The sequence below is a fragment of the Chlorocebus sabaeus genome, chromosome 21 (genome assembly GCF_047675955.1).
Source record: "Chlorocebus sabaeus isolate Y175 chromosome 21, mChlSab1.0.hap1, whole genome shotgun sequence".
Classification (NCBI taxonomy): domain Eukaryota; kingdom Metazoa; phylum Chordata; class Mammalia; order Primates; family Cercopithecidae; genus Chlorocebus; species Chlorocebus sabaeus.
The window spans coordinates 102,784,459-102,807,621 of NC_132924.1; the positions used below are offsets into that span (position 1 = coordinate 102,784,459).

Below are 23,163 nucleotides of genomic sequence, written 5' to 3' on the forward strand. Positions count from 1 at the left end.
GTTCCCTGCCAGTGGAGAGGGAGCAGGCACTGGCACACCATTCCTCAGCAGTCCCACCGCATTCAATCTGGCAGGTAGGTATGAAGCTGGGCCAACTGGGGAGAATGCATCAGGATGTAGGGAAGGAGAAAAAGGAGTTTAGGGGAATGAACAAGGAGAAAACAGTGGAAAAGAGATGGAATGAGAACACACGAACAAAGCAAAACTATTTCCTTTGTCTTAAGGTCCTGCTAACAAAACCGTCTCCATTAGACTGAGCAGTATCGCCATCTGGTGGTAACCGAGAACAAACGCTTTAGAAAGCAATCGAAATGCTGGTCTAATCCAGCGATAAGCGTTTTCCCATGCAAAACCCACCGTTCCTCATCTCCCAGGAGGCTTAGCACTTGGCAGAGGACCACCTGTTTAGGCAGATCGGCCCCGGCAGGAAGCTGCACTGTCCGTGAACTCCAGGCCTCGGGGTATCCTCACTGGGTGTGAGTTGACAGGGCTTAGGTTTAGGTATAGGGGTAGATAGGGACCTTCGGGCTTTACATGGCTCTAGTGGAGGGTAGCCAGCAGTCTTGCATCTGAGTTCCAGGTTCAAGGACAGGCCTCTGGGCAGAGCCTCTAGGTTATCACTGCCTAAGGGTGCCACTCCCTTCCCAAACTAATTTAGTCACCTGCATTCCAAGAGCTGCTCAGCCAGAAGCCGCCAGCGTCTGCTGCTCAAAGGAGCCAGGACAGAGAGGGTATTTTAGAAAAACCAGCTGACAGTAATCATGAGGGCTATTATCTTATTGATCAAGGTCCAGCCATTTGCCAAGGTATATACACGTTTATTTAAAAAAGTTTACAGTTTTCATTATACACAACTATTAAGAGGTTATAGTCAGAGGAGGCATGTGTCCTGTTGACAGACGTGCCTACTAGATCATCACAATGCAAGAAGAAAAGTGGAAGGGAGGAGACAGGGCAAGGAAAAATAAGCGATAAAAAGCTTCAGATTTCAGTTACGGGCTGGCAGTCCCTTTTATCTTTTCAAGTATCACACAATATGTACCAAATACAATCCATAAATAATGGCCATTTCTTCCCAAGCCCACAGCCAAGATGAGTGTTTGGCTAAGTTCAGAGCCCTGGCCCTTCCTCAGATGAGTGGAAAACCTGCGCACCAGAGGGCCCATTCCCCCTTCTCAAAGGGCTTCCTCCCACTCATCCCATCCCTAATGGAATCGCCGAGGTGTTAAGGGGCCAGAGAAAGCACAAACATGGATTCGGAAGTCCAAAGAAATGCAGTTCGTTGCGCCCAATCAGAGATATTTGATTTCATTCAACAAGGCTAGGAGCCCAGGTGGGAAGTCGATAAAAAATCTTGCTAACTTTTGTAAGTGGCTTTTACTTTTCTAAGTCACTGAAACAAGGAAGGGCCACATGCCATTTAAAATCAAACACTAGTTCCCAGAGACTTGGTGTCTAGAAACGACCCATTGAGGCTAGCAGAGGATCTTTCATGATTCTCAGCCATCCCAACGGGAGGCTTAATATAAAGCACGTGCCAAGCCAATGCCAACTAGGACTTCTGGGGGCCTTTGGAGGGAAAAATGCCTTTGAGAGGAGACATTCCTCAGGAGCTTAGATCAGCCAGCTGGCAGTCAGAACAGCTTTTGAAGAGGATGAGAAATGTTAGGTACTGGAGAGATGATACGGCAACTCCTGATAATGACCTCACTAGTATAAAATGCTGGTTGAAACTGCACAGTAACCTCAAGGAGGGTGATGAGATTGAAGACAAAGCCAAAGCCAAATGCCAGTGTCCAGGATGGCCACCACTGACCCTGTGCCCATAAGCCCCCGGTGCTGGGGCTTCCAGAGGGAGCCTAAGGGCGGTAGATTCAGTGTTGCCAGGTTGCAACCATCTTGCTTGTTGGTGTTTGGCAAGAGCTTGAGCTCAGTTATGCGAACAGGCTTGTGCTGGTAAAACATGAGGATCCAAAAACTATGGGCACTAAAGCACTAAAAAGGGGAGGGAAACCGCCAGAAGTGGCTCTGACCTGCTGCCGTTGCCACCACCTCTAAAGCCAAGAATGTACAGCCTCTGCTCAGGGATCTGGATGCTCTTCTGAGTGTTGGAAGGGCAGCCTGGAAAGGCATCTGGTGGTGAAACACCCCTGCGCCAGACTTACGCTACCATCTATTGTAGGGGGCCCAGAGTCCTCACATTCACTGCCAGGCCTTCTTCCAGATCTTTCTGTACCTGTATGTTTTGGGTTCCTACTCACACCTCTCCCAGGCGCAGGGAAGGGACAAAAAGCATAAGAGGAGACTCTGTTCAACCCAGCAAAAGTCAGTTTCCCAGCGGAGAGGCGAAGCCCCACCCAGAATGTAAACATGCATGGGACCAAGGTTAGTGCCCAGACAGGACAGACTTGCACAGAGCAAGAGGGCATAGTGGGATCTATGCAGCAATTACAGGAGCTTCCAACGCTAACAGAGGAGCCTTATCCCACCTTCATCATACAGACTTAAGATGGACACTCTCTCGCCCACACTCTCTTCGCACGTGTGCACACATACACACACACACACTCTGCAGCCACACTCAAATCTGCTTAACTCCTACAACCTCCCCCAGCAGGTCATTTGACAATTCTGCACCTTCCGCTCTCTGGTGCTGGGGCTCTGGTCAGAGGCGAGCCAATGTCTTATCATTAGAGAGATGTGGGATTAGGTAAGAGGCAGAGCCATGACACTGCTCACACACTTTCCCGAAACTGGGGTCTACTCGGTTTTTTGACAAGATCAAAAGCAATTCTTAACTGCTCATTATTTTTTTTAAGGTAATTAGAACACTATTGTTTATACAATATTGAAAAAATACAATTTTTTATTGTTTGAACTCAAATCACCACCCAGCACTTTAAGCCTACCCTAAATAGCACCTACAATAAATGTCATAGCACAAGCAAACTGCAAAGTCAGCAGGTAAGCAAGTTAGACAGTGCCAGCAGAGACCCTCCCTCCCCCAAAGCAATGAGAAGACAGCGTGCTAGGTAAGAGTGAAGTACACCATTACATGTTAAATAGTTAATACTACCCTTCCAGCAAGCCACAGATGCTAGATGGATAACTCAGTACGGTTAACTAACCACAGCCCTACATCACTGCACTTTTTTTTTTTTTTTTTTTTTAAAGAAAACCTTTTGCTTCATGCCCGTAATTAACATAAATGTAAAGTAAATTCTTTGTCTTTTTATTTAGGAAAATAATCATGCTAAAAGCAAGTTGTACTTTATATAGATTTTCAAAGAAAAGATTGATTGTGCTTTTTGAATGAAAAAAGAGAGGGTATCTTCCAACCTCACTGACTTAAACCTTGTGGAATACAGCACTTCTAAACTAAAAACACACGTCAAAAAGAAAAATTAAATAATCCCAGTGGGATGCTCAAAAATCGTCTTTAGAAGGTTTTAGAATTGGCTAATTCTGCTATTATCTTATTGGCTGCGGCAAAAAAATACAGAGCTGCTGTCTAAAATTTCTCCAAACTCCCCTCCAAGTTCAGCAGGCAACACTGAGATTTGAAAGAAACTCTGCAGCAACCTGGACATATGGTTAGCTGAGTCGACATTTGATTAGCAGGCATTTTAAAGTGATTTCCTCTTAACATACACAGGAGAGAAAACATTTTCTTCCTGCAGGGCATGTTCTACTACATCGTATTTCTGAATCCCTTCTTCCTATTCGGTCACTCTCTGAAAAAAATTGGTTTGTATTTCCCATGTAGAATCACTCTGGGTACAAAAACCTTTATTTGTTCCAATTATTATTCGTTTTAAATTTAGAACCTGTGTTGGGTCTAAAATACCCATTTCCCACTCCCACAAGCAGATGATGACCAGGCTGCTGCCAAGAGCAGCAGAAAAAGGGAAAACCAAACCAAAACACCCAAGTACCCAGGGCTTTGCATTACCACATGGGTCTTCTTCTCAAGTCTAATGGTCCATGAGCGGCTTGTCCAAGGAGGCAGCCGCCTCTTGGTAGGTGAAGATGAAATCTGCAACCTTTCTAAGCACAATACACACCCCCCCCCAAAAAAAAAATAACCCCCCGAAAACACAACCCTCTTATTTAAAGCTCGTAAGTTCAGGGTAGTGGTCTCAAACTGCCAAACACTAGGACGAGGATGTGCCTCTGCATGTGTTTTGGATGAGAGGAAGCATCGTCCCAGTCACTTTTCTCCTCCTGTGCTGTCCTTTCAAAAACAGGTCTGGATTACAAGTTCTACCCCAAGAAAAAGAACCAGTTCAGAAAATACTTCTCCAAGTTTCTCCAACAGAACACTGTGGCTGCAGGGCCTGGTAGTGTGAAGGGCAGGAACTGACATATAAAAATGTACTTAAAATCAGAGTCAAAAAAATGGTTTTACGTTTTAATACTCTCATTAGCTCCCTGTTTTATATACTGTAACTCCACAGAAGACATAGGGCCACCTAGGATTCACAGGAAGGAGCGGCTCTGATTCTTATGTGGCTGGCTCTAATGCCCCCACAGCAGGCCTCTTCCTCCCCAAGTTTTTCCTTTCCATTTTGAAAAAGCACTATTTTATCTTCACATCCAAGAGCTGGTTGGTTTGGTTTGTTTCTTTGGAACCATCAATACAAGAAGCGATTTTTTCCTGTTCTTTTTACTCATGTCTACCTATCAGAGCGGCTATTTCCTTTGACAGTTCAGTAGCACACAGGCTGACTTGGCCACATGGACTCATGAATGCATGCATTCGGACCGCATATTGCTACCAAATGGAATGTGGGAATATGCTATGCACCTCAGGTTGAGAAATGACCAAGAAATCAAGATCTAAAGGGTGATATATAATATATATATATCAATGCTATTATTCATAAAAACCTTGTTTAGTAATAAAAAAAATTGCTTTGTTTAAATATGAATATTATAGTCTGCTTCTCATGGTTAGGAAATAATAGTCTTTCTGAAAAGCAGGTGCTTTTTCTACTACAACTCCATATCCTGGGCCTCATCTTCGGAAAAGTCAGACATAGAGCTCTCCGATGAGCTGTCCCCGGTGCCCTCTTCCTGTTCTTTCAGTGCCTCCTCCGTGGCATATTTCTGGATGTACTCTGCACCGGGTGGGAGAAAGACAACAAGGGCAGTGAGTGGGTAGGCATGTGCTTGGCGACCCCAAAAAGCTGGCAAGGCTGGGGAGGTTCAAACTTACCTTGAACACCAGGGGGGACAAAGATGACAGTAATCATGGTCACTACAGCTAAGGGGAATCCCACAGGGAGACTTCTTTGGGACAGGGTTTCTGCATTTTGCCCCCTGAGGGAAGGGATATTGGGAAGAGCAACACAGCAGGCTCAGCTTGCAGGGGAATACGAGCGCTGCAGCACCCCAAGAACTCTTCAGGGACGGGGGAAATGGGAGCCCTATGCTTTCTTTTTACTTTCACCTCCCAGATAGTACAGACAGGACTAGTCATGATTCCATAGTAATTTTATAAGGAAATCCCCCATCATTTTTAGATCTGCAGTTACATCATTACAGTCAGCCCAGGTCTATTATTTTAGGAATCGATTTTAGTCTAAACAGATCCTGCCTGTCAGGTTTTTGAAACAGCTGGCAAAACCATCGCTCAATCTGCTCAGGACTAAACTGCTATATGGAGACACCACTTGGCTCTGGGTGGCTTTTCCATGTATAATTTACCTGAAGGTAGATTTCCACTGCTACAGCCTTGGTGGAACCCTAGGCTGAATAAGAATGCTGAAACTGCTTTTAAGAACTGCTGAATAAACAAACTTGTTCCTAAAAACTCTGTTTTCAAGTGAATAGCCTACACATAATAGGAAAAGACAAGACAGAAACCTATTCAAAATGCAAGCCACACAAAAACACACCCTTGTGGCTTTGTTTTTCCTCCTATAGAGTTGCAGGGACTCACTGCAATAGAAAGATAAGCGGAATGGCCAAATGGGCCTACCGGATTTGAATAATTATATTTTAAAGATTGTCTTAAAAAAATAAACAGAACGTGTGATAAAGGCCACATCTGGCCAATGTGGTCCTTTACAGAAAAGGTTTCAAATTCATTATAACAAAACTTTATGCTAATGATTTTGATGAGATTAAAGTAGCCCATGATTAGGTAGGAATTTACCTTAATTTACATTTTAGAGTGAAATAAATGTTTATTCAAACTTTAACAATTTTATTTTTAACCTCTAACGGGTTGGCTATTTTGCGTCTTCCTTTGTAGAAGCTACATATTGACATCGTTTTTTTGACACTAGAATTTGATACTATCAGCCCTCTTTAATGTATTCAAGGAAACAAATGTATATTAAGTACTTAGGACAAGGCCTTTGGGATAGGGAAAGGAAGAGCAAGGTCACCAATGAGGATGAGGAAACAGAGGAAGATAAAAGGAAGGAGCTGCTAAGTGTCACCAGAGGGAAGCAGTTACAGAAGAAAAACGACTGAGGCAGTCCCAGCCACAATGACCTCCAAGTCCTGCCAGCTACGACATAGCAGAGGTCATTCCAGGGAAAGGTTTTGCTTTGCTGAAAGTAAGTGGCTGGGATGCTTAAACACAACCTTAAGAGAGAACTATGGCCAGGCGCAGCGGCTCAAGCCTGTAAATCCAGCACTTTGGGAGGGTGGGTATATCACCTGAGGTTAGGAGTTCGAGACCAGCCTGGCCAACATGGTGAAACCCCATCTCTACAAAAATACAAAAAACTAGCCGGACGTGGTGGCACACGCCTGTAATCCCAGCTACTTGGGAGGCTGAAGAAGGAGAATCACTTGAACCCGGGAGGCAGAGGCTACAGTGGGCTGAGATCGCACCATTGCACTCCAGCCTAGGCAACAGGGCAAGACTCCATCTCGAAAAAAAAAAAAAAAAGAGAGAGGGAGAGCTATATTTGAGATCTTTTCTCAAAAAAAAAAAAAAAAAAAAAAAAAAAGGAGTAAAGGCAAAGAGGTAGATTCCACTCAGTATCAGAGAGCCCTGAATGGCAGGCAAAGATGTCACCCAGCAAAGGGTTCTGAGCAGGGAAGTGACAGCTTTAGACAGCTCCAATGGTGCCCAGTGCTATGGGCTATCCAATATTTAAACACGTTTTCAGACATGCACTATAAGACACTGCCAACTAAATATGAACGCTGACTGTGTTAGGTGTGTTGAGTTAGTGGTGACTGCCACACAAATGGAAATGTCCAGCAGCAGCTTGGGAGAGAGGCCAGGCCTAGACACACACATTGAGAAATCATCTCCCTGGAGGGGACTGACTGAAGCTGTGAGAGGTGAAGCAGGTCCCCAGGGGTGAGAGGAAGAGACGGAGCCCAGGGACCAAGTCCTAAGTGAATGATCACATTTAGGAAACGGAATGAGAATTTTCCAGAAAGGTTAGGGTAAAATATAACACGTGCAGAGAGGTCCAGCAAAATGGAACCTGAGAAGAGTCCAAAGGATTGGGAAGAAATGAGGGCACAGATTAAGCAGAAGAGGGGAAAAAAATTAGAGGAGTTTACGGTGAGGATGCAAGTTTGAAAATGAAAGGGAATAAGCAGCAGGACTCCTAAGGGAGCCCATAGGAGCAGATCACCGCTTCTGAAACAGGGAGACCTCTGGCAGGTGCAGGAGGAAGACTGCGTTGGGAGGGGCGGGGGATTGGGGAAACAAGATCACAGGTTGGTGGTGGGAGTGAGTTTGAGAAATGAGGAAGGGTGTCTCTTATTTCCCACAGGAACAAAGAAAAGATGTAGGGGGGAGGGGAGAAGACATCAAGGTACAGTAGGAACTGGGGGTGAGCTCAGGTCTGATGGCCATGATTTTCTCAGATTTCTAAGAAAGACAAAATGATAGCCAACATGAACATTTCCTAAGGCCGGGGGTCCGTACCCTGGAGTGAGCCATTCTAAGATAAATGCAGGCTCGGTTCTTTTTGTAAATGGGACTATAGCAGATATGTACTGAAAACAGGGCTACTGCTAAATTGTTGAGACAGAATGCATATGTGAACTAGAGAAATATACTCTGCTCCAAGATATCTGTGGTTTGCAGACATTGCTAAGTGATTCCTATTTCAAAATTTTAATATAGTCTCATAACAGCACTTTATCTGGCTGAAACTGCCTTTTTCTTCAAATACATGTTTGCTCAGCTATATATTTTGCTACATAAATTAGATATTAATTTGCAAAGCACTTGAGATCTACTTAATTATAGTAAATTTATTTCTGCTTTATCTCAACAAAAGCTCCAAACAATACCCTATAGAGACCTTGGAAGAAGAATTAGAAAACAAACAGAAGAAAAGCTATTGTTTCATGAATAGTCCCTATTTGCCTCATACCTGCACATTTCAGAGTGAAGACCTGCACATTCAAGCTCTGGTAAATTACTTCTACTGCCACCTCTTGCAAATGTACCTTAGATAGGCCACACATTTTGAGGAAGCCAACATTCTGGACTGCTATGCAGACGGGCCCATCATGTGAAAAACGGGCTAGATACTAATACCTGCCATTGGTTAAAAACAGCAGGTATATTACACACTTTGAATTCCTTTGCTTCTTGGTGGAGCTTCATGTATCTAGACTTTTCACTATGAAAAGTAACAGAGGTAAAATGGACAATCCAATGAATTCAGGTGGAGTTTTAGATTTTTTTTTTTCTTTTTTAAAGACAGAATCTTGCTGTCACCCAGGCTGGAGTACAATGGTACAGTCTAGGCTCACTGCAACCTCTGCCTTCTGGTTAAAGCAATTCTCTTGCCTCAGCCTCCCGAGTAGCTGGGACTACAGGCGCGTGCCACCACACCCGGCTAATTTTCGTACTTTTAGTAGAGATGGGGTTTCATCACATTGGCCAGGCTAGTCTTGGCCTCCTGACCTCGTGATCCGCCCGCCTCAGCCTCCCAAACTGCTGGGATTACAGGCGTCAGCCACCATGGCCAGCTATATGTTCTTTTGCAAACTTATCTTCATTTAAATCAAACTCACATCCCATCAGCATGTAAACTGTTTCAAGAATGGGAAAATAGGATTCTAAATCCTAAAGGATGAGCAAACTGGTGCTACTACCACCTGAGGTTGGTGAGTGCTACTTCAGCCCACAGCTGTCTCTTTTTAGGCCCGAGAAAAAGTATTAGGAACTAAGTAATTTAAGAAGGACTTTTAATGACTGAAGCCCAACAGATTTAAGTTCTTTTGTCTCTAGGTAAACTACGCACCCTCTTACCTTTAATTTTCTGCTTGTATTCTTCTGGTCGGTGGAGGTACATGGCTGCAGCGTCACCATTGAGAGGATCTATGGGGTTAGGATAGGCCAACAACTGGGGCAGGAAGGACTCAAATATATTGGTAAGATCTGAAAAACCAAACAGAAACATGTCATGCACAGGAAATACAAGTTCACCTAGAATTCACCTGCATTCAGTAGTCAAGCTGCTTACCTTCGTAGATATTTAACTACATGGGCATGATTCTCCATACAAGTGTGCTCTAGTACATGTGACCTGTATTACACATTCATTTCAATATCAATTAAAATTTTTTAATTTTAATTTGAAGAACGAGATAAAGATATACCTGATACTCACTTTGAAAGACAATTTTCCCAATTCTGTTTCACTCTATTTCTATGGCTATTTCACATAGCCATTTTCTACAGCTTACAAAACCCCCCACTGTGAAAGGTATTCAAATGCTGGGTCTTAAAAGAATTGAAGATAGTTTTTTTTGTTTGGTTTGGTTTGGTTTTTTCGCTCTGTTGCCAGGCTAGAGTGCAGTGGTGCAATCCCGGCTCACTACAACCTCTGCCTCCAGGTGCAAGCGATTCTCCTGCCTCAGCCTTCCAAGTAGCTGGCACTACAGGCACCTGCCACCACGCCTGGCTAATTTTTGCATTTTTAGTAGAGATGGGGTTTCACCATGTTGGCCAGGATGGTCTCGAACTCCTGACTTCAAGTGATCTGCCAGTCTCGGCCTTCCAAAGTGCTGGGATTACAGGTGTGAGCCACTGTGCTCAGCCTTGAACACAATTTTATAGGACTTGACATTTAATTCAATTCTTGCAACTTCTAATGGAGGTAAATACAACCAATTTTTCAACTATTCTGGGTAATGAGGATAGGAATTATATGGACCACATAAAACCACAAATATTCATAAGACAGATAAGCACCAATCTACCACATTTATTTATTTAAAAAAGATTTTTTTGAGAGAGGATCTCACTCTGTTGCCCAAGTTGGAATGCACAGGTGTGATCATACCTCACTGCAACTTCAAACTCCTGGGCTCAAGCCAACCTCCCAGCCTCAGTCTTCCAAGGAAATTGGACTACAGGCATGTGCCACTATGCCCAGCTAATTTTTTTTTTTTTCTTAATAGAGACAGGGTCTCCCTATGCTGCCCAGGTTGCTCTTGAACTCCTGGACTCAAGTGATCCTTCCATCTTAGCCTCCCCAAGTGCTGGGATTACAGACGTGACATTTATTAACTCCTTTCTTGCCAGGCATACACAGATGATATCTACACAGAGTTAGCAAACAACAAACACCTGCAGTTACCCAGCGTTTTAGAAAAGCAGGCCCTGAGAACCTGGATATAACACAACCCACATGCCCCACAGCTCAGATGCTGTAACTTCCACTCTCTGCTCCTCAGTGAACTGTGGCACCCCTGAGAAATAGAAGGACATGAGAACGCTTCCATGACTCTGCCCCACTCCAGCGACTTTGTCATGTTTTATATCAAACATTCCTGTTTCTGCAGACAATGCTGAAGTATACTAAGTAGCATAAAAAACTACTCGTTAATTTAGTCAACTCTTTCAACACATTTTTCTTTTAACAATGGGCGCTCCTCTGCAGTATTACAGACGAATGCTTCGCCAAGTCACACTGCTTGAGATCTGTGGTTCTCAGGCAGGGGTGATTTTGCTCCCCAAGGAATTTGGCAATGTCTAGAGACATTTTTGGTTGTCATATCTAAGGGTGCTACTGGCATCTGGTGGGTGAAGGCCAGGGAAGCTGCTAAACACCTACAACGCACAGGACAGTCCCACAACAAACGATTATCTAGACCAAAATGTCATCAGTTCTGAGGTTGAGAAACCCTGATCTAGATAAAAGGGGTAGGCAAACCTTTTTGTAAAGGGTCAAATACTTTTAGGCTTTGCAGGCCACATATGGTCTCTGTCGTATCTATTCAAAACTCAGCTCTGCCACTGTTAACACAAAAGCAGCCAGAGTATAGGTCAACAAATCAATGTGGCTGTATTCCTATAAAACTACATATACAAAAACAAGTACCCAAGGTCTGCCCAACTTTGCTCTAGAAAATCTTACTTATAAGAGGTGGCTCTTACCACTGTAAGGTAAAGAAGCTGAGCAGTTAGAGAATAATCTAGAGCTGTGTTACTCAACCAAACTTTCTGCAGTGATAAAAACGTTTTATATGTGCCCCATCTAAATCAATAGCCACTAGCCACAAGTGGCTACTGAGCACTCAAAATACGGCCAGTGTGAATAAGGAAATTAATTTTCAGTTTATTTAATTCTAATTAAATTTAAATAACCACACATGGCTAGTAGATCCTGTATTGGACAGTGCAGGTCTAGAGAATGATGGGCTAGAGGGCCCCATGACAGCTACCACGTCCTGTTCTCACACACCAGGTATTGACATAGAGCAGCTCTGCCTTATAACAAAAGCCACAGACTTGGGGTGATTTCATCAGGGTTTATTTCACCTTCATAAGGCTGACTTCAGAACAGTCCTAAAGAGCCACTTTACAGTAAGGTTCTCACGTACCACGAAAGAAATGCTGACACTCTTAATCAAAAAAGCAAAACAAAAATCACCTTCCTAGATAACCCCCAAACTATCTACAGTAAGATTTTCACCGGTTTCATTTATATATTTTTAAAAAAGGGAAACAATTATTATGGTACAAAACCATTGAAAACTACTTGTTGAAACAATGTACTTGTTTCAACTACATTGAAAACAAGTAGTTTTCAATGGAAAAAAATGCTTATACTTGAATACTGGGTAGAGAAAGGCCATAAAATGGTATGTTTTCTAGAACTACAACTATGTACAATGTGTATGCATAAAACGAACATTTTAAAAAGCTACGTCAAGGCAATAAGTGTGTAACTTCTACTTTTCACATTTCAAATGACATTTCTTTTGCCTTTAAAAATCAACATTTTTGGCTCACGTCTGCAATCCCAGAACTTTGGGAGGCCAAGGTGGGTGGATCACATAAGGCCAGGAGTTCGAGACCAGGTTGGCCAACATGGTGAAACCCCGTACCTACTAAAAAACACAAAAATTAGCTGGGCGTGATGGTGCGCACCTCTAGTCCCAGCTACTTGGGAGCTGAGGCAGAAGAACTGCTTGAACCTGGGGAGGTGGAGGTTGCAGTAAGCCGAGATTGCACCACAGTACTCCAGCCTGGGTGAATGACTGAAACCCTGTCTCAAATAAAAATAACATTTTCCTGTAAATATGTCCTTTCTATTTTGGTGTATGTTTGAAATATCCAATAAAACATGAAAAGTCTGAAAATGTTTCTATTTTCTTATCTTTATCCTTGGGTGGGTGAGTTATTAAGGCAGTGGTAGAAAATGCCAAAAGGTAAGCAAATTAAGTTTTATAGGCCAGACACAGTGGCTCACAACTGTAACCCCAACACTTTGGGAGGCTGAGATAGGCTGGATCACCTGAGGTCAGGAGTTTGAGACCAGCCTGGTCAACATGGTGAAATCTCGTTTCTACTAAAAACACAAAAATTAGCTGGGTGTGGTGGCGGGTGCCTGTAATCCCAGCTACTTGGGAGGCTGAGGCAGGAGAATTTCTTGAACCCAGTGAGCCGAGATATGCGCCATTGCACTCCAGCCTGGGCAACAAGAGCAAAACTCCATCTCAAAAAAACAAAAAATAGTAGTTTTACAATTTAATGTGATCCCAGAACAGGGAAGAGTCAAACAATAGTTATATTAACAGTAATTTTTTTTTTTTTTTTTTTGAGATGGAGTCTTGCTGTCACCCAGGCTGGAGTGCAGTGGTGAGATCTCCACTCATTGGAAGCTCCGCCTCCCGGGTTCATGCCATTCTCCTGCCTCAATCTCCCCAGCAGCTAGGACTACAGGCACACGCCGCCACATCCAGCTAATTTTTTTGTATTTTTAGTAGACATGGGGTTTCACCGTGTTAGCCAGGATGGTCTCGATCTCCCGACCTTGTGATCTGCCCACCTCGGCCTCTCAAAGTGCTGGAATTACAGGCATGAGCCACTGCGCCCAGCCCATTAACAGTAATGGCAGGTTAATGCTTACATAGTGCTTACTACAAGCAAGCCACTCTTCCAATGAGGTAGGTACCATTTTACAGATGGAGAAACTGAGGCACGCAGAGCTTACGTATGGATCTGGAACTCAAACCTGAGCTCATCCATTATGCTGCCTATGCTAATGGATAAAACACACACTGCCCCAACTTTCACGAAGGCACAAGCTCCCCGTGTCTCTAGGTCAAAAATCACACACCATCGTTGGCAGGGAAGCTAAATCCATGGATTAGAGATGATCACATCCTCCCCAAAGAATCTCTCACAAGTGCAAAGAGGATGCTAAGCAAAGGACGTTCAGGTGTTTCTGTGGCTATTCACAGAGGCCATGTGCTTGTTTCCACACCACTCCACCACAGGAGGCAACCCGCAGACACCCGCACACCGTGAACGGAAGGCTCCTCCTGCCATGTTATTATTACAGGTGCTGCTCAAAAGGATTAGCAGCTGGATACTATTACATAACAACAAAAACCTTTAAAAACAAAGCATAGGTTTTATGTTCTGAAGTAATGTTCAGAAGTGCTTCAGGGCTAGAGAAATATTACAGATAACATGTTATAAAACTAGGGGCTTCGCGTGTCCCAGAAAGAGATTTTATACCCTTTCCTACTACTTTTAAGTTTCCTCAAGCTACCAATAAAAGGCTTTGCCTATGAATTTGTTCCAAACAAATAAAAGAACCCTTAATTATTGGTTCTTCCTTCTTGTATCTACCGTCTTCCTGCGTTAAAACACTCTTGATCCATTTTACAGATGTGCTGAGTCACACCTGTAAAACAGAAGAGCAGAAAAGGAAACACGTGAGGCCTAGTTTTGGGTGAAGATGACAACTTCAGGAGGCCAGGATGTGATGGCTCTGGCCATCTTAAAGCAATGAGGCTTTCCTGCTAGTGGCTAACACAGTGATTACTCCTGAGGGTGTTTCTGAAAGGAGCATCTCTCAAATGTGCAGATAGTCTTCTTTCAAGATAAATACACTGGCAGAGAAGACTAAAACTATAAATCAATAATAAAATAAAGATACTCATCTGTAGAAAAATAAAGAACACTTTTTCTCTAGATTTTTGTTAATGCTAAAATGATAAAAATGTGTTGATAATAGTGATAATAAAAATGTGTCAAAGATCTTTATCTAAAAACATTAACCTTCAACTTCCTTTAAAAAGGAAGAAAGCCCGATACAGTTGACCTAAACCTGCAGAGTACAGTCAGCTGACGCCATTTCTGGCTATCTTAACTTTTAAAGGAAGTCCCAAGATCCCTGAGTAAACGGTTTATGATGAGCAAACAGCCCTTACTTTTGCCTTAAACTCAATTAGAACCAAAATGTGGTTCATTAGCACTGACTCTTCAGTCTGATCTTATATTAATGTTAAAATTATAACACTCAAATCTCAGTTTAGGCGTATAGTTTATATTCATATTTAATATTTAAAAACAGGTTTGGCACAGTGGCTCAAGCCTGTAATCCTAGCACTTTGGGAGGCTGAGGCAGGTGGACTGCCTGAGGTCAGGAGTTTGAGACCAGCCTGGCCAACATGGCGAAACCCTGTCTCTACTAAAAACACAAAAAATTAGCCAAATGTGGTGGTGGGCACCTGTAATCCCAGCTACTGGGAGGCTGAGGCAGGAGAATCACTTGAATCTGGGAGGCAGAGGTTGTAGTGAGCTGAGATTACACCACTGCACTCCAGCCTGGGTAATGGAATGAGACTCCCAAATCATAACAACTTATCGTCAAAAGCAGCATCACTTAGTCTAGAGCAGTGGTTCTGGGCTAAGTCTAGGTCCCGCTTGTCTATCACAATTACCTGTGGAGTTTTTCCAAAAATTTTCTTAGCATCCTAAGGTTGTAGCTTCACACCTACCCCAGGGCTTCTGGTTTAGGATTGGATGGGATCTGTACGCATGTGATACAGACACCTGTGTGCAAATGCACAGTCAGGAAACACTACCTGGCCCATGATCCCCTATCCCCAAATAGATGGGAATGAAAGGGCCATTTGCTTGTAGGTTCTTTTGTGCAAGAAAATGTTCGCATCTAACAGCTCGACTCTGGTTTAGTGACCTTCCCTAACCCTTCCCTCTTTTCTGCACACTGCTGTTACCACTGTTATCTCTAGGCAGAGGTGTGCCAAACCACAGGCAGTCAAAAGCAGATCTGTTCTGGAGGGGGACTAAAGGGCCACTTTGGAGGAGAATGGGCATTAGGGGATGGTTAGAATCATCACCTAACATGCTGTGGACATCCGGCAGAGCAAATTCCATTAGGCTGAACTGTCTCCAGCAAACAGAAAGCTGACTCCTCAGTGGTGAACAACAGATGAAAAATCTAAAAGACCACAAGTCTAATTTCAGGCTTTCCACTGACTTGCTCTTAGACCTTGGGCAGGTCTCTTCCTTTCTACATCTCAACTTCTTCACTGCAAAAGGAGAAGTATAACATTGCTATTCCTTACAGGGAAGTAACACACATTACTAAAAGTGACTACAAGATATACTTCAAATTGCACCAGAGAAGTGAACTATTAATACAAATATGACATCCTCAAAGGGTAGACATTTCAGCTACCTGTATCCCTTAAAGGTATATATTCATTAAAAAGAGTTACACTGAAAAAAACGTACCAACTCTTAAAGTAAAATCGCCCTACTCCAGGTGACTCACAATGAGATGGTGCAGGGCTTGAAGGAGAAAACACAAGAGGGGATGAATCACACATCTCATGTTTTATTCTTGGCTATTTATGAACCAGTGACCACAAGTTATTTCTTTTTCCTCTATTTCCTTTGAAATAAATGGAAAATTTCAAGCTGGGCATGGTGGTTCATGTCTGTAATCCTAGCACTTTGGGAGGCCAAGGCAGGAAGACTGCCTGAGCCCAGGAGTTCAAGAATAGCCTGGGCAACATAGGGAGATCCGGTTTCTACAAAAAATAAATAAATAAATAAATAATAACAATAATTGAGCGTGGTGGCATGTGCCTGTGGTTCCAACTACTCAGGAGAGGAGGTGCTCAGTAGTTGCTGAGGTGAGAGGATTGCTCAAGTCAGGGGCGGGTGGGTGGGCCGAGGCTGCAGTATGTTGTGATGCCACTGCATACCAGCCTGGGTGACAAAGCAAGACCCTCTCTCTACACCCACCCCCCCAAAAAAATTGTAACATACACTGCTTTCTTCAGGTTAAAATCCTGTGGACACCCAAACCTTGACATGTTCTGCCTCACTGGGAACCACAATTAGCACACAGGCAGTCATTTTGGAGACTTTTACCTAAATAGTCTTCATTTGTTTTTCGGACTTAATACTGAAAAATAAATGCTGTAACTCAAAAACCACCAAGTGGTGCCAAGTGCCAAGAACCATCAAAGCCATTTTTCTGTTCTCAAACCCACCTACCCCATCCCCTTTCTACTCCTACCATCTGTCCCCCAGAAGCCCAACATCCTGTTTGTTAAAAACACATAATAAAAAACTTATCTGGAAAGACATCAGCATCCTGCACAGTAGCTCAAATTCTGTGGCATGTGCATTTTAAGAATTAGCCTTGTACACTCTTACCCCGGGAAGCCCATCATCCCATAATTTTTTTTTTTTTGAGACGGAGTCTTGCTCTATTGCCCCGGGCTGGAGTGTAGTGGCTCAATCTAAGTTCACTGGAACCTCTGCCTTTTGGGTTCAAGCAATTTTCCTGCCTCAGCCTCCCGAGAAGCTGGGATTACAGGTGCATGCCACCACGTCCGGCTAACTTTTTGTATTTTTAGTAAAGACAGGGTTTTGCCATGTTGGCTAGGCTGGTCTCGAACTCCTGATCTCAGGGTGATCTGTCCGCCTCAGACTCCCAAAGTGCTAGGATTACGGGCGTGAGTCACTGTGCTAGGCAATCCTACAATTTTAAAGAAGTAAGTCTACTGGGTGTGGTGGCTTGCAGCTGTAATCCCAGTTACTCAGGAGGCTAAGGAGGGAGGATCACTAGAGCCCAGGAGTTCGAAGTTATAGTGAGCTATGATCACAACCACTGCACTCCAGCCTGGATGACACAGTAAGACCCAGTCTCTCTCTCTCTTTTTTTTTTCCTCGCAGAGACAAGTTCTATGTTGCCCAAGTTAGTCCCAAACTCTGAGGCTCAAGTGATCCTCTTAGCCTTGGCCTCCCAGTGCTGGGATTATAGGCGTGAGCTACTATGCCCAGTTGAGGCCCAGTCTCTTTAAATAAAGAAAGAAAGAAAAATAAGAAGTCTATGTTGGTAACTACCAAATCCATAAAACTGGTCCTTCATAAGTCGTATAGTCTTATCAAACTTTACATGTCTAAGATTATTTTCCTGAAAACCCATTCCCTTCACCTAATGAAGGGAGTAGGTTGACTCTAACGCCCTTGCTCTCAGGCTCCAAGCCTCTGGAAGGAATCTGGCTAGATGTTCTTCATTTCTTCCATGTATTCAGTTTCCCAGAAATGTCTCTAGTTTTTCTTCTATTTCCCCTGGCATGTAACTATGTCAAGCCCAATATATCATTCCAGCCCTGGATCAGGGCAGTCATCTACTAAATGGCCTTCAAGGCTCTGTACTCTCGCCTTTGTAATCAGAGAAAGTTTCCTTAAAATAATCATGTAGGTCATTTCCCACAAACAATAAGTTCCTCTTGCCCTCGATCAAAATTCTGCATCCTGGAGAGCTGCTTGAACCCGGGAGGTGGAGGCTGCGGTGAGCTGAGATCACGCTGCTACACCCCAGCCTGGGTGACAGAGCGAGACTCTGTCTCAAACAAAAACAAAAACAAAACACACACACACACACACAAAACATATCACTATACACCCCATGAATATGTACAATGATTATCTGTCAATCAAAATTCTGCACCCTCCAGAAGCATGCTATCCAAACTTCCTTCACCATCCCTCTCCCCTCTGGGGGAGGACTCCTGGCTTTCCAAGCTGAAAATCACAGGGATAGTCACTACTGTCTAAGGTATTTATCTGTTCTGTAATTCTTTAAGGAACAGGGATGAAAGGAAAGGAAGAAAAATCCTCTTCACACCTAGAGGAAAAGATGGACAAAAATCATAAGTTGATTGTTGTCTAGAACTGATGATTCTCTCTCTGGGACTTACACAGATCTCCTTCCCTGCACTTTTGGTCATTACAGTTGAAACTCCTGGGAATTTCGACCATGTTATTTGCATCCTTGACTACTAGAGAAAAGCAGCTGTTGACCTTTCAAAATCCCATCGGTTGACTTTAGGAACTGTATTGAATTCGTCATGAACTGCCACGTAAGTCATGAATTTTACAATATGTGCTCAAAATAAAGCCAACCGTAAAATTTCATCTTGTTCATTCAACAATTATTTTTGGTGGTGGTGGTGGGTATCTACTATATGTACAAAAACTAGGTAGTTTTTTTGTTGTTGTTGTTAAGGCCTGAAATAGGGCAAATAAATTAAGATCTCCAGATTTCTTTAGGTACTTAATAATTTGGGGTTAACAGATTTTCCTCAACGGTGTATTAGACACCATAACTAATAGATCTTTACCTTCCACTCCTTTACCAGCTCCTACAAATCAGCAATGTTAATAATGGTTGAATTTTAAAATTTTATCCTGCTTACAGTCTGTAAACATTAAAAGACAGTGAAATTCTACAAGAAAGGAAGAGTAGTCAAAAACCTATAAAGAGTCCTACGCTGCACACAACCAAGCAGTTATTCTCAAGGAAAACTTCAATAAAACCAATCAGATAGGCAGGCAGACTTCAAAGAAACAGTTTTGAGATTAAAAGTAATATTCTCTAAAATAACTAATTTGAGCCAGGCGCAGCGGCTCACACCTGTAATCCCAGCACTCTGGAAGGCTGAAGCGGGTGGATCACTTGAAGTCAGGAGTTCAAGACCAACCTGGTCAACATGGTGAAATCCTGTCTCTACTAAACATACAAAAATTAGTCGGGCTTGGTGGTGGGCGCCTGTATAATCCCAGATACTTGGGAGGTTGAAGCAGGAAAATTGCTTGAATCGAGGAGGCAGAGGTTGCAGTGAGCTGAGACTGCATCACTGTACTCCAGCCTGAGCGACAGAGGAAGACTCCATCTCAAATAAAACAAAATAAAATATAATGAAATAATAAAATAATTAATTTGAACTCAACCTCAGTGACAAAAAGCCCATTTCTCCAGCTGCTTTGAGGGCACACAGGTGGCGAGCTGAAGCAACCCACCAGACTTCCTGCAGTGCTGTGGCTCAGGCCCAGCTGGCCACAGGGCTCACCATGCTGCACTTAGTTTACTGAAGGCTAACTAGCTACAAATAAGATAATACAACCCGCTGCCAAATACTAAAAGGTATATTAAAGAATTCATACAATTACTTAACTGAGAGGGTCTCGTGTGTGGATAAAATATATAAAAAATCTAAGCTCAGCAGATTCACGTATCTTCTCATATTAGTCCATGGGGATCTTTTACAGATAAAGTCTTAATGAAGAGGGCCATGCAGGCAACAAAACAAAATAAAACAAAATAAAAAACAGACGAAAACACCTCCCTTATCCGAAAAGAAGTGGGATGCTTTAAAAAACACACCAAACACCTCCCTCCTACCTCTCAAAAATGGTGGCTGGGTGCAGTGGCCCATGACTGTAATCCTAGCACTCTGGGAGGCCAAGGTGGGCAGATCACTTGAGCCCAGGGGTTCAAGACCAGCCTGGACAACACAGTGACACCCCCATCTGTAGTATAAATGAAAAATTAGCTTGGTGTGGTGGTGCATGCCTGTAGTCTCTGCTATTTGAGAGGCTGAGACAGGAGGATCACTTGAGCCCAGGAGGTTGAGGCTGCAGTGAGCCACACTGCACTTCCAGCCTGGGTGACAGGGCAAGACCTTGTCTCAAAAAAAAAAAAAAAAAAAAGAAAGAAAGAAAGAAAGAACAATTAGTAGGAATTCAAACAATCAAAGAATGTTTGCAACATACATGATAAAAACATTTAAATCTCAGCCGGGCGCGGTGGCTCAAGCCTGTAATCCCAGCACTTTGGGAGGCCGAGACGGGCGGATCACGACGTCAGGAGATCGAGACCATTCTGGCTAACATAGTGAAACCCTGTCTCTACTAAAAAATAAAATAAAATAAAAACTAGCCGGGCGAGGTGGCGGACGCCTGTAGTCCCAGCTACTCGGGAGGCTGAGGCAGGAGAATGGTGTAAACCCGGGAGGCAGAGCTTGCAGTGAGCTGAGATCCAGCCACTGCACTCCAGCCTGGGCGACACAGCAAGACTCTGTCTCAAAAAAAAAAAAAAACCAAAAAAAACATTTAAATCTCACTTAGTAACATTTTGGTTTTTAAGTATTCTAAGCTAGAAACAGGTGTTCCTGTGCTGTGTGGGAAAGGGAAATATGAAAGACGCAGGGTGCTGGCCTGGCACGGTGGCGCACACCTGTAATCCCAGTACTTTGGGAGGCCGAGGCAGGTAGATCATGAGGTCAGGAGTTCAAGACCAGCCTCGCCAAGATGGTGAAATGCCATCTCTACTAAAACTATAAAAAGTAGCCAGGTGCAGTGGCAGGTGCCTATAATCCCAGCTACTTGGGAGGCTGAGGCAGGAGAATCGCTTGAACCTGGGTGGCAGAGGTTGCAGTGAGCCGAGATTGCACCACTGCACTCCAGCCTGGGCGACAAAGTGAGACTCTGTCTCAATAAAGAAAGAAAGAAAGGAGAGAAAGAGGTGGGGTGGGGAGAGAGAGAGAGAGACAGAGAAAGATAAATAGAGAAAGAAAGAAAAGAGAAGAAAAGAAAAGAAAAAAAAAAGAAAAGAAAAGATAGACGGATAGATGAATACAGGGTGCTGAAGCCAGGAAAACCAGCCACATTCTGCTCAGGGCCAGGCTACCAGGCCACCAATCTGAGGTGTGTAGCTACAGGACATGGACTGGTTTTAAAGCATTCCAAACCTGTTTAAAAGGTAATTTCCCATTCATTGCCTAATTGTAGCCCCTTTCCCCCCAACATATTTAAACTTCAGAGAGCTGCAGAAGAAAATAAATGCTACTGCATAGATCACAATGAAGAAAACAAGCTCTTGTTCATCAAAAACACTGCTCTTGCTGCATTGTCAATCTCAAAACAATTCTCATCTTACTTGGGTGTTTTTTAGAGGTCATTCATCCTAGTCCAAACCTGTTATGACCCTGCTTACCTTAATAACTTGTAAGCTAAAACATGGTAATAGGATTTGTTATTAGCCTTCCAGAAATGAGGGCAGTTAATGTGTAATTAGCTAGCTGGCTAGTCTTGCTGTCATACTAAAACTCGCTATTCAAGCTTGTAATTACTAGACGATAATTTAGTTGTTGTTAATATCAGAAAAGAATAATGAGAGATAACTTCCTGCAATTACAGGCCAAGTGTCCATACACTGGGAAGACTTTATTAACTCAGTAATCACAAGTGAATGAAGATAAAACAAAGGCTGCATTTACATATAATCAAGAATGAAACAAGCCCTGAAATCAGAGCCCCTACGAAAGTAGAATATAGCTGTGGCTGTTTTTCAGAGCCATATCCTGGCTGGCTCATGTCCCACGATCCAAAAAGCCCGGACCACTCCATGGTTTTAAAGCTGACCACCAGTGAGTGTGATTTTTTTTTTTTTTTTTTTTTTTTTTTTTTTGAGGCAGAGTCTCCCTCTGTTGCCCAGGCTGGAGTGCAGTGGCCGGATCTCAGCTCACTGCAAGCTCCGCCTTCCGAGTTTACACCATTCTCTTGCCTCAGCCTCCCGAGTAGCTGGGACTACAGGCGCCCGCCACCCTGCCCGGCTAGTTTTTTGTATTTTTTTAGTAGAGATGGGGTTTCACTGTGTTAGCCAGGATGGTCTCGATCTCCTGACCTCGTGATCCGCCAGTCTCGGCCTCTCAAAGTGCTGGGATTACAGGCTTGAGTCACCGCGTCTGGCCAAGTGTGATATTTTTAATGAATTTCCACTAAGTTGTTCAAAGCAAGCAAGACTCCGTTTTTATGTATATAACTAGTTAAACTCCTGAGCCACATACACCACATCTGAAGATTTCCAAGCAGACAGATAAAGGTTGGTCACAGAGCTAGCTAAGTACTGTTGAAGCGCAAATCCACAATTGAGCATATTTCTTTATTATGTATAACAGGTGACATTATCCCAATAGTACTGGACAGAATTGCTCTACTTGGCCTCTATCTAGAAATAATGACATCCAGCTGTTCCAAAGGCAGGATGATGTTCGTGATTCAACATGGACAGACCAATACCGAAGTTCTCAAGCTGTTCAAATAGTAATTGGCCAATCATCCATGTAGACACATACATGTATTTCTTATCTGTGTAAGTACACTAAAATGTTTAGAAACAGCATGCACTAATCCAGCATAAAGCATTATTTTAAGATACACCTTCTGCCAAAATCTGAATTATTTGGGAAGATTCACAGACTATCTGACTGAAAAGGGGATGGGATAAGTGTTAAATTTGTATTTTAAATTTCTAAATGCCCGGTAAAAGAAATTTTAGGCGCCTGTAGTCCCAGCTATTCGGGAGGCTGAGGCAAGAGAACGGCATGAAACCAGGAGGCGGAGCTCACAGTGAGCCGAGATCGCACCATTACACTCCAGCCTGGACAACAGAGCGCGACTCCGTCTCAAAAAAAAAAAAAAAAGAAAGAAAGAAAAAAAAAGAAAGAAATTTTATATCTCTTGCCTAATCTCAAAGTCCTTGAAGTATTCCCTTCTGTTGTAGTCAATTTAATTTGCCTGTTATTAACTCCCCA

The 23,163-nt window shown here is 43.2% G+C and overlaps 1 protein-coding gene across 2 annotated transcripts in view; it reads right to left on the minus strand.

The window, feature by feature from the left end:
* Positions 1-797: 797 nt before the first annotated feature.
* The window catches only part of UBE2H (ubiquitin conjugating enzyme E2 H), a 118,628-nt gene continuing 96,262 nt past the window's right edge, over positions 798-23,163 (minus strand). For both annotated transcript variants that reach the window (XM_073009334.1, XM_007982899.3), the window contains 2 exons: positions 9,248-9,376; positions 798-5,120 (listed from right to left, as the gene is read on the minus strand). In XM_073009334.1, coding sequence (XP_072865435.1) covers positions 4,996-5,120; positions 9,248-9,376 — 254 coding nt within the window. In that variant the 3' untranslated portion in view covers positions 798-4,995. The remainder of the gene's footprint in view (positions 5,121-9,247; positions 9,377-23,163) is intronic.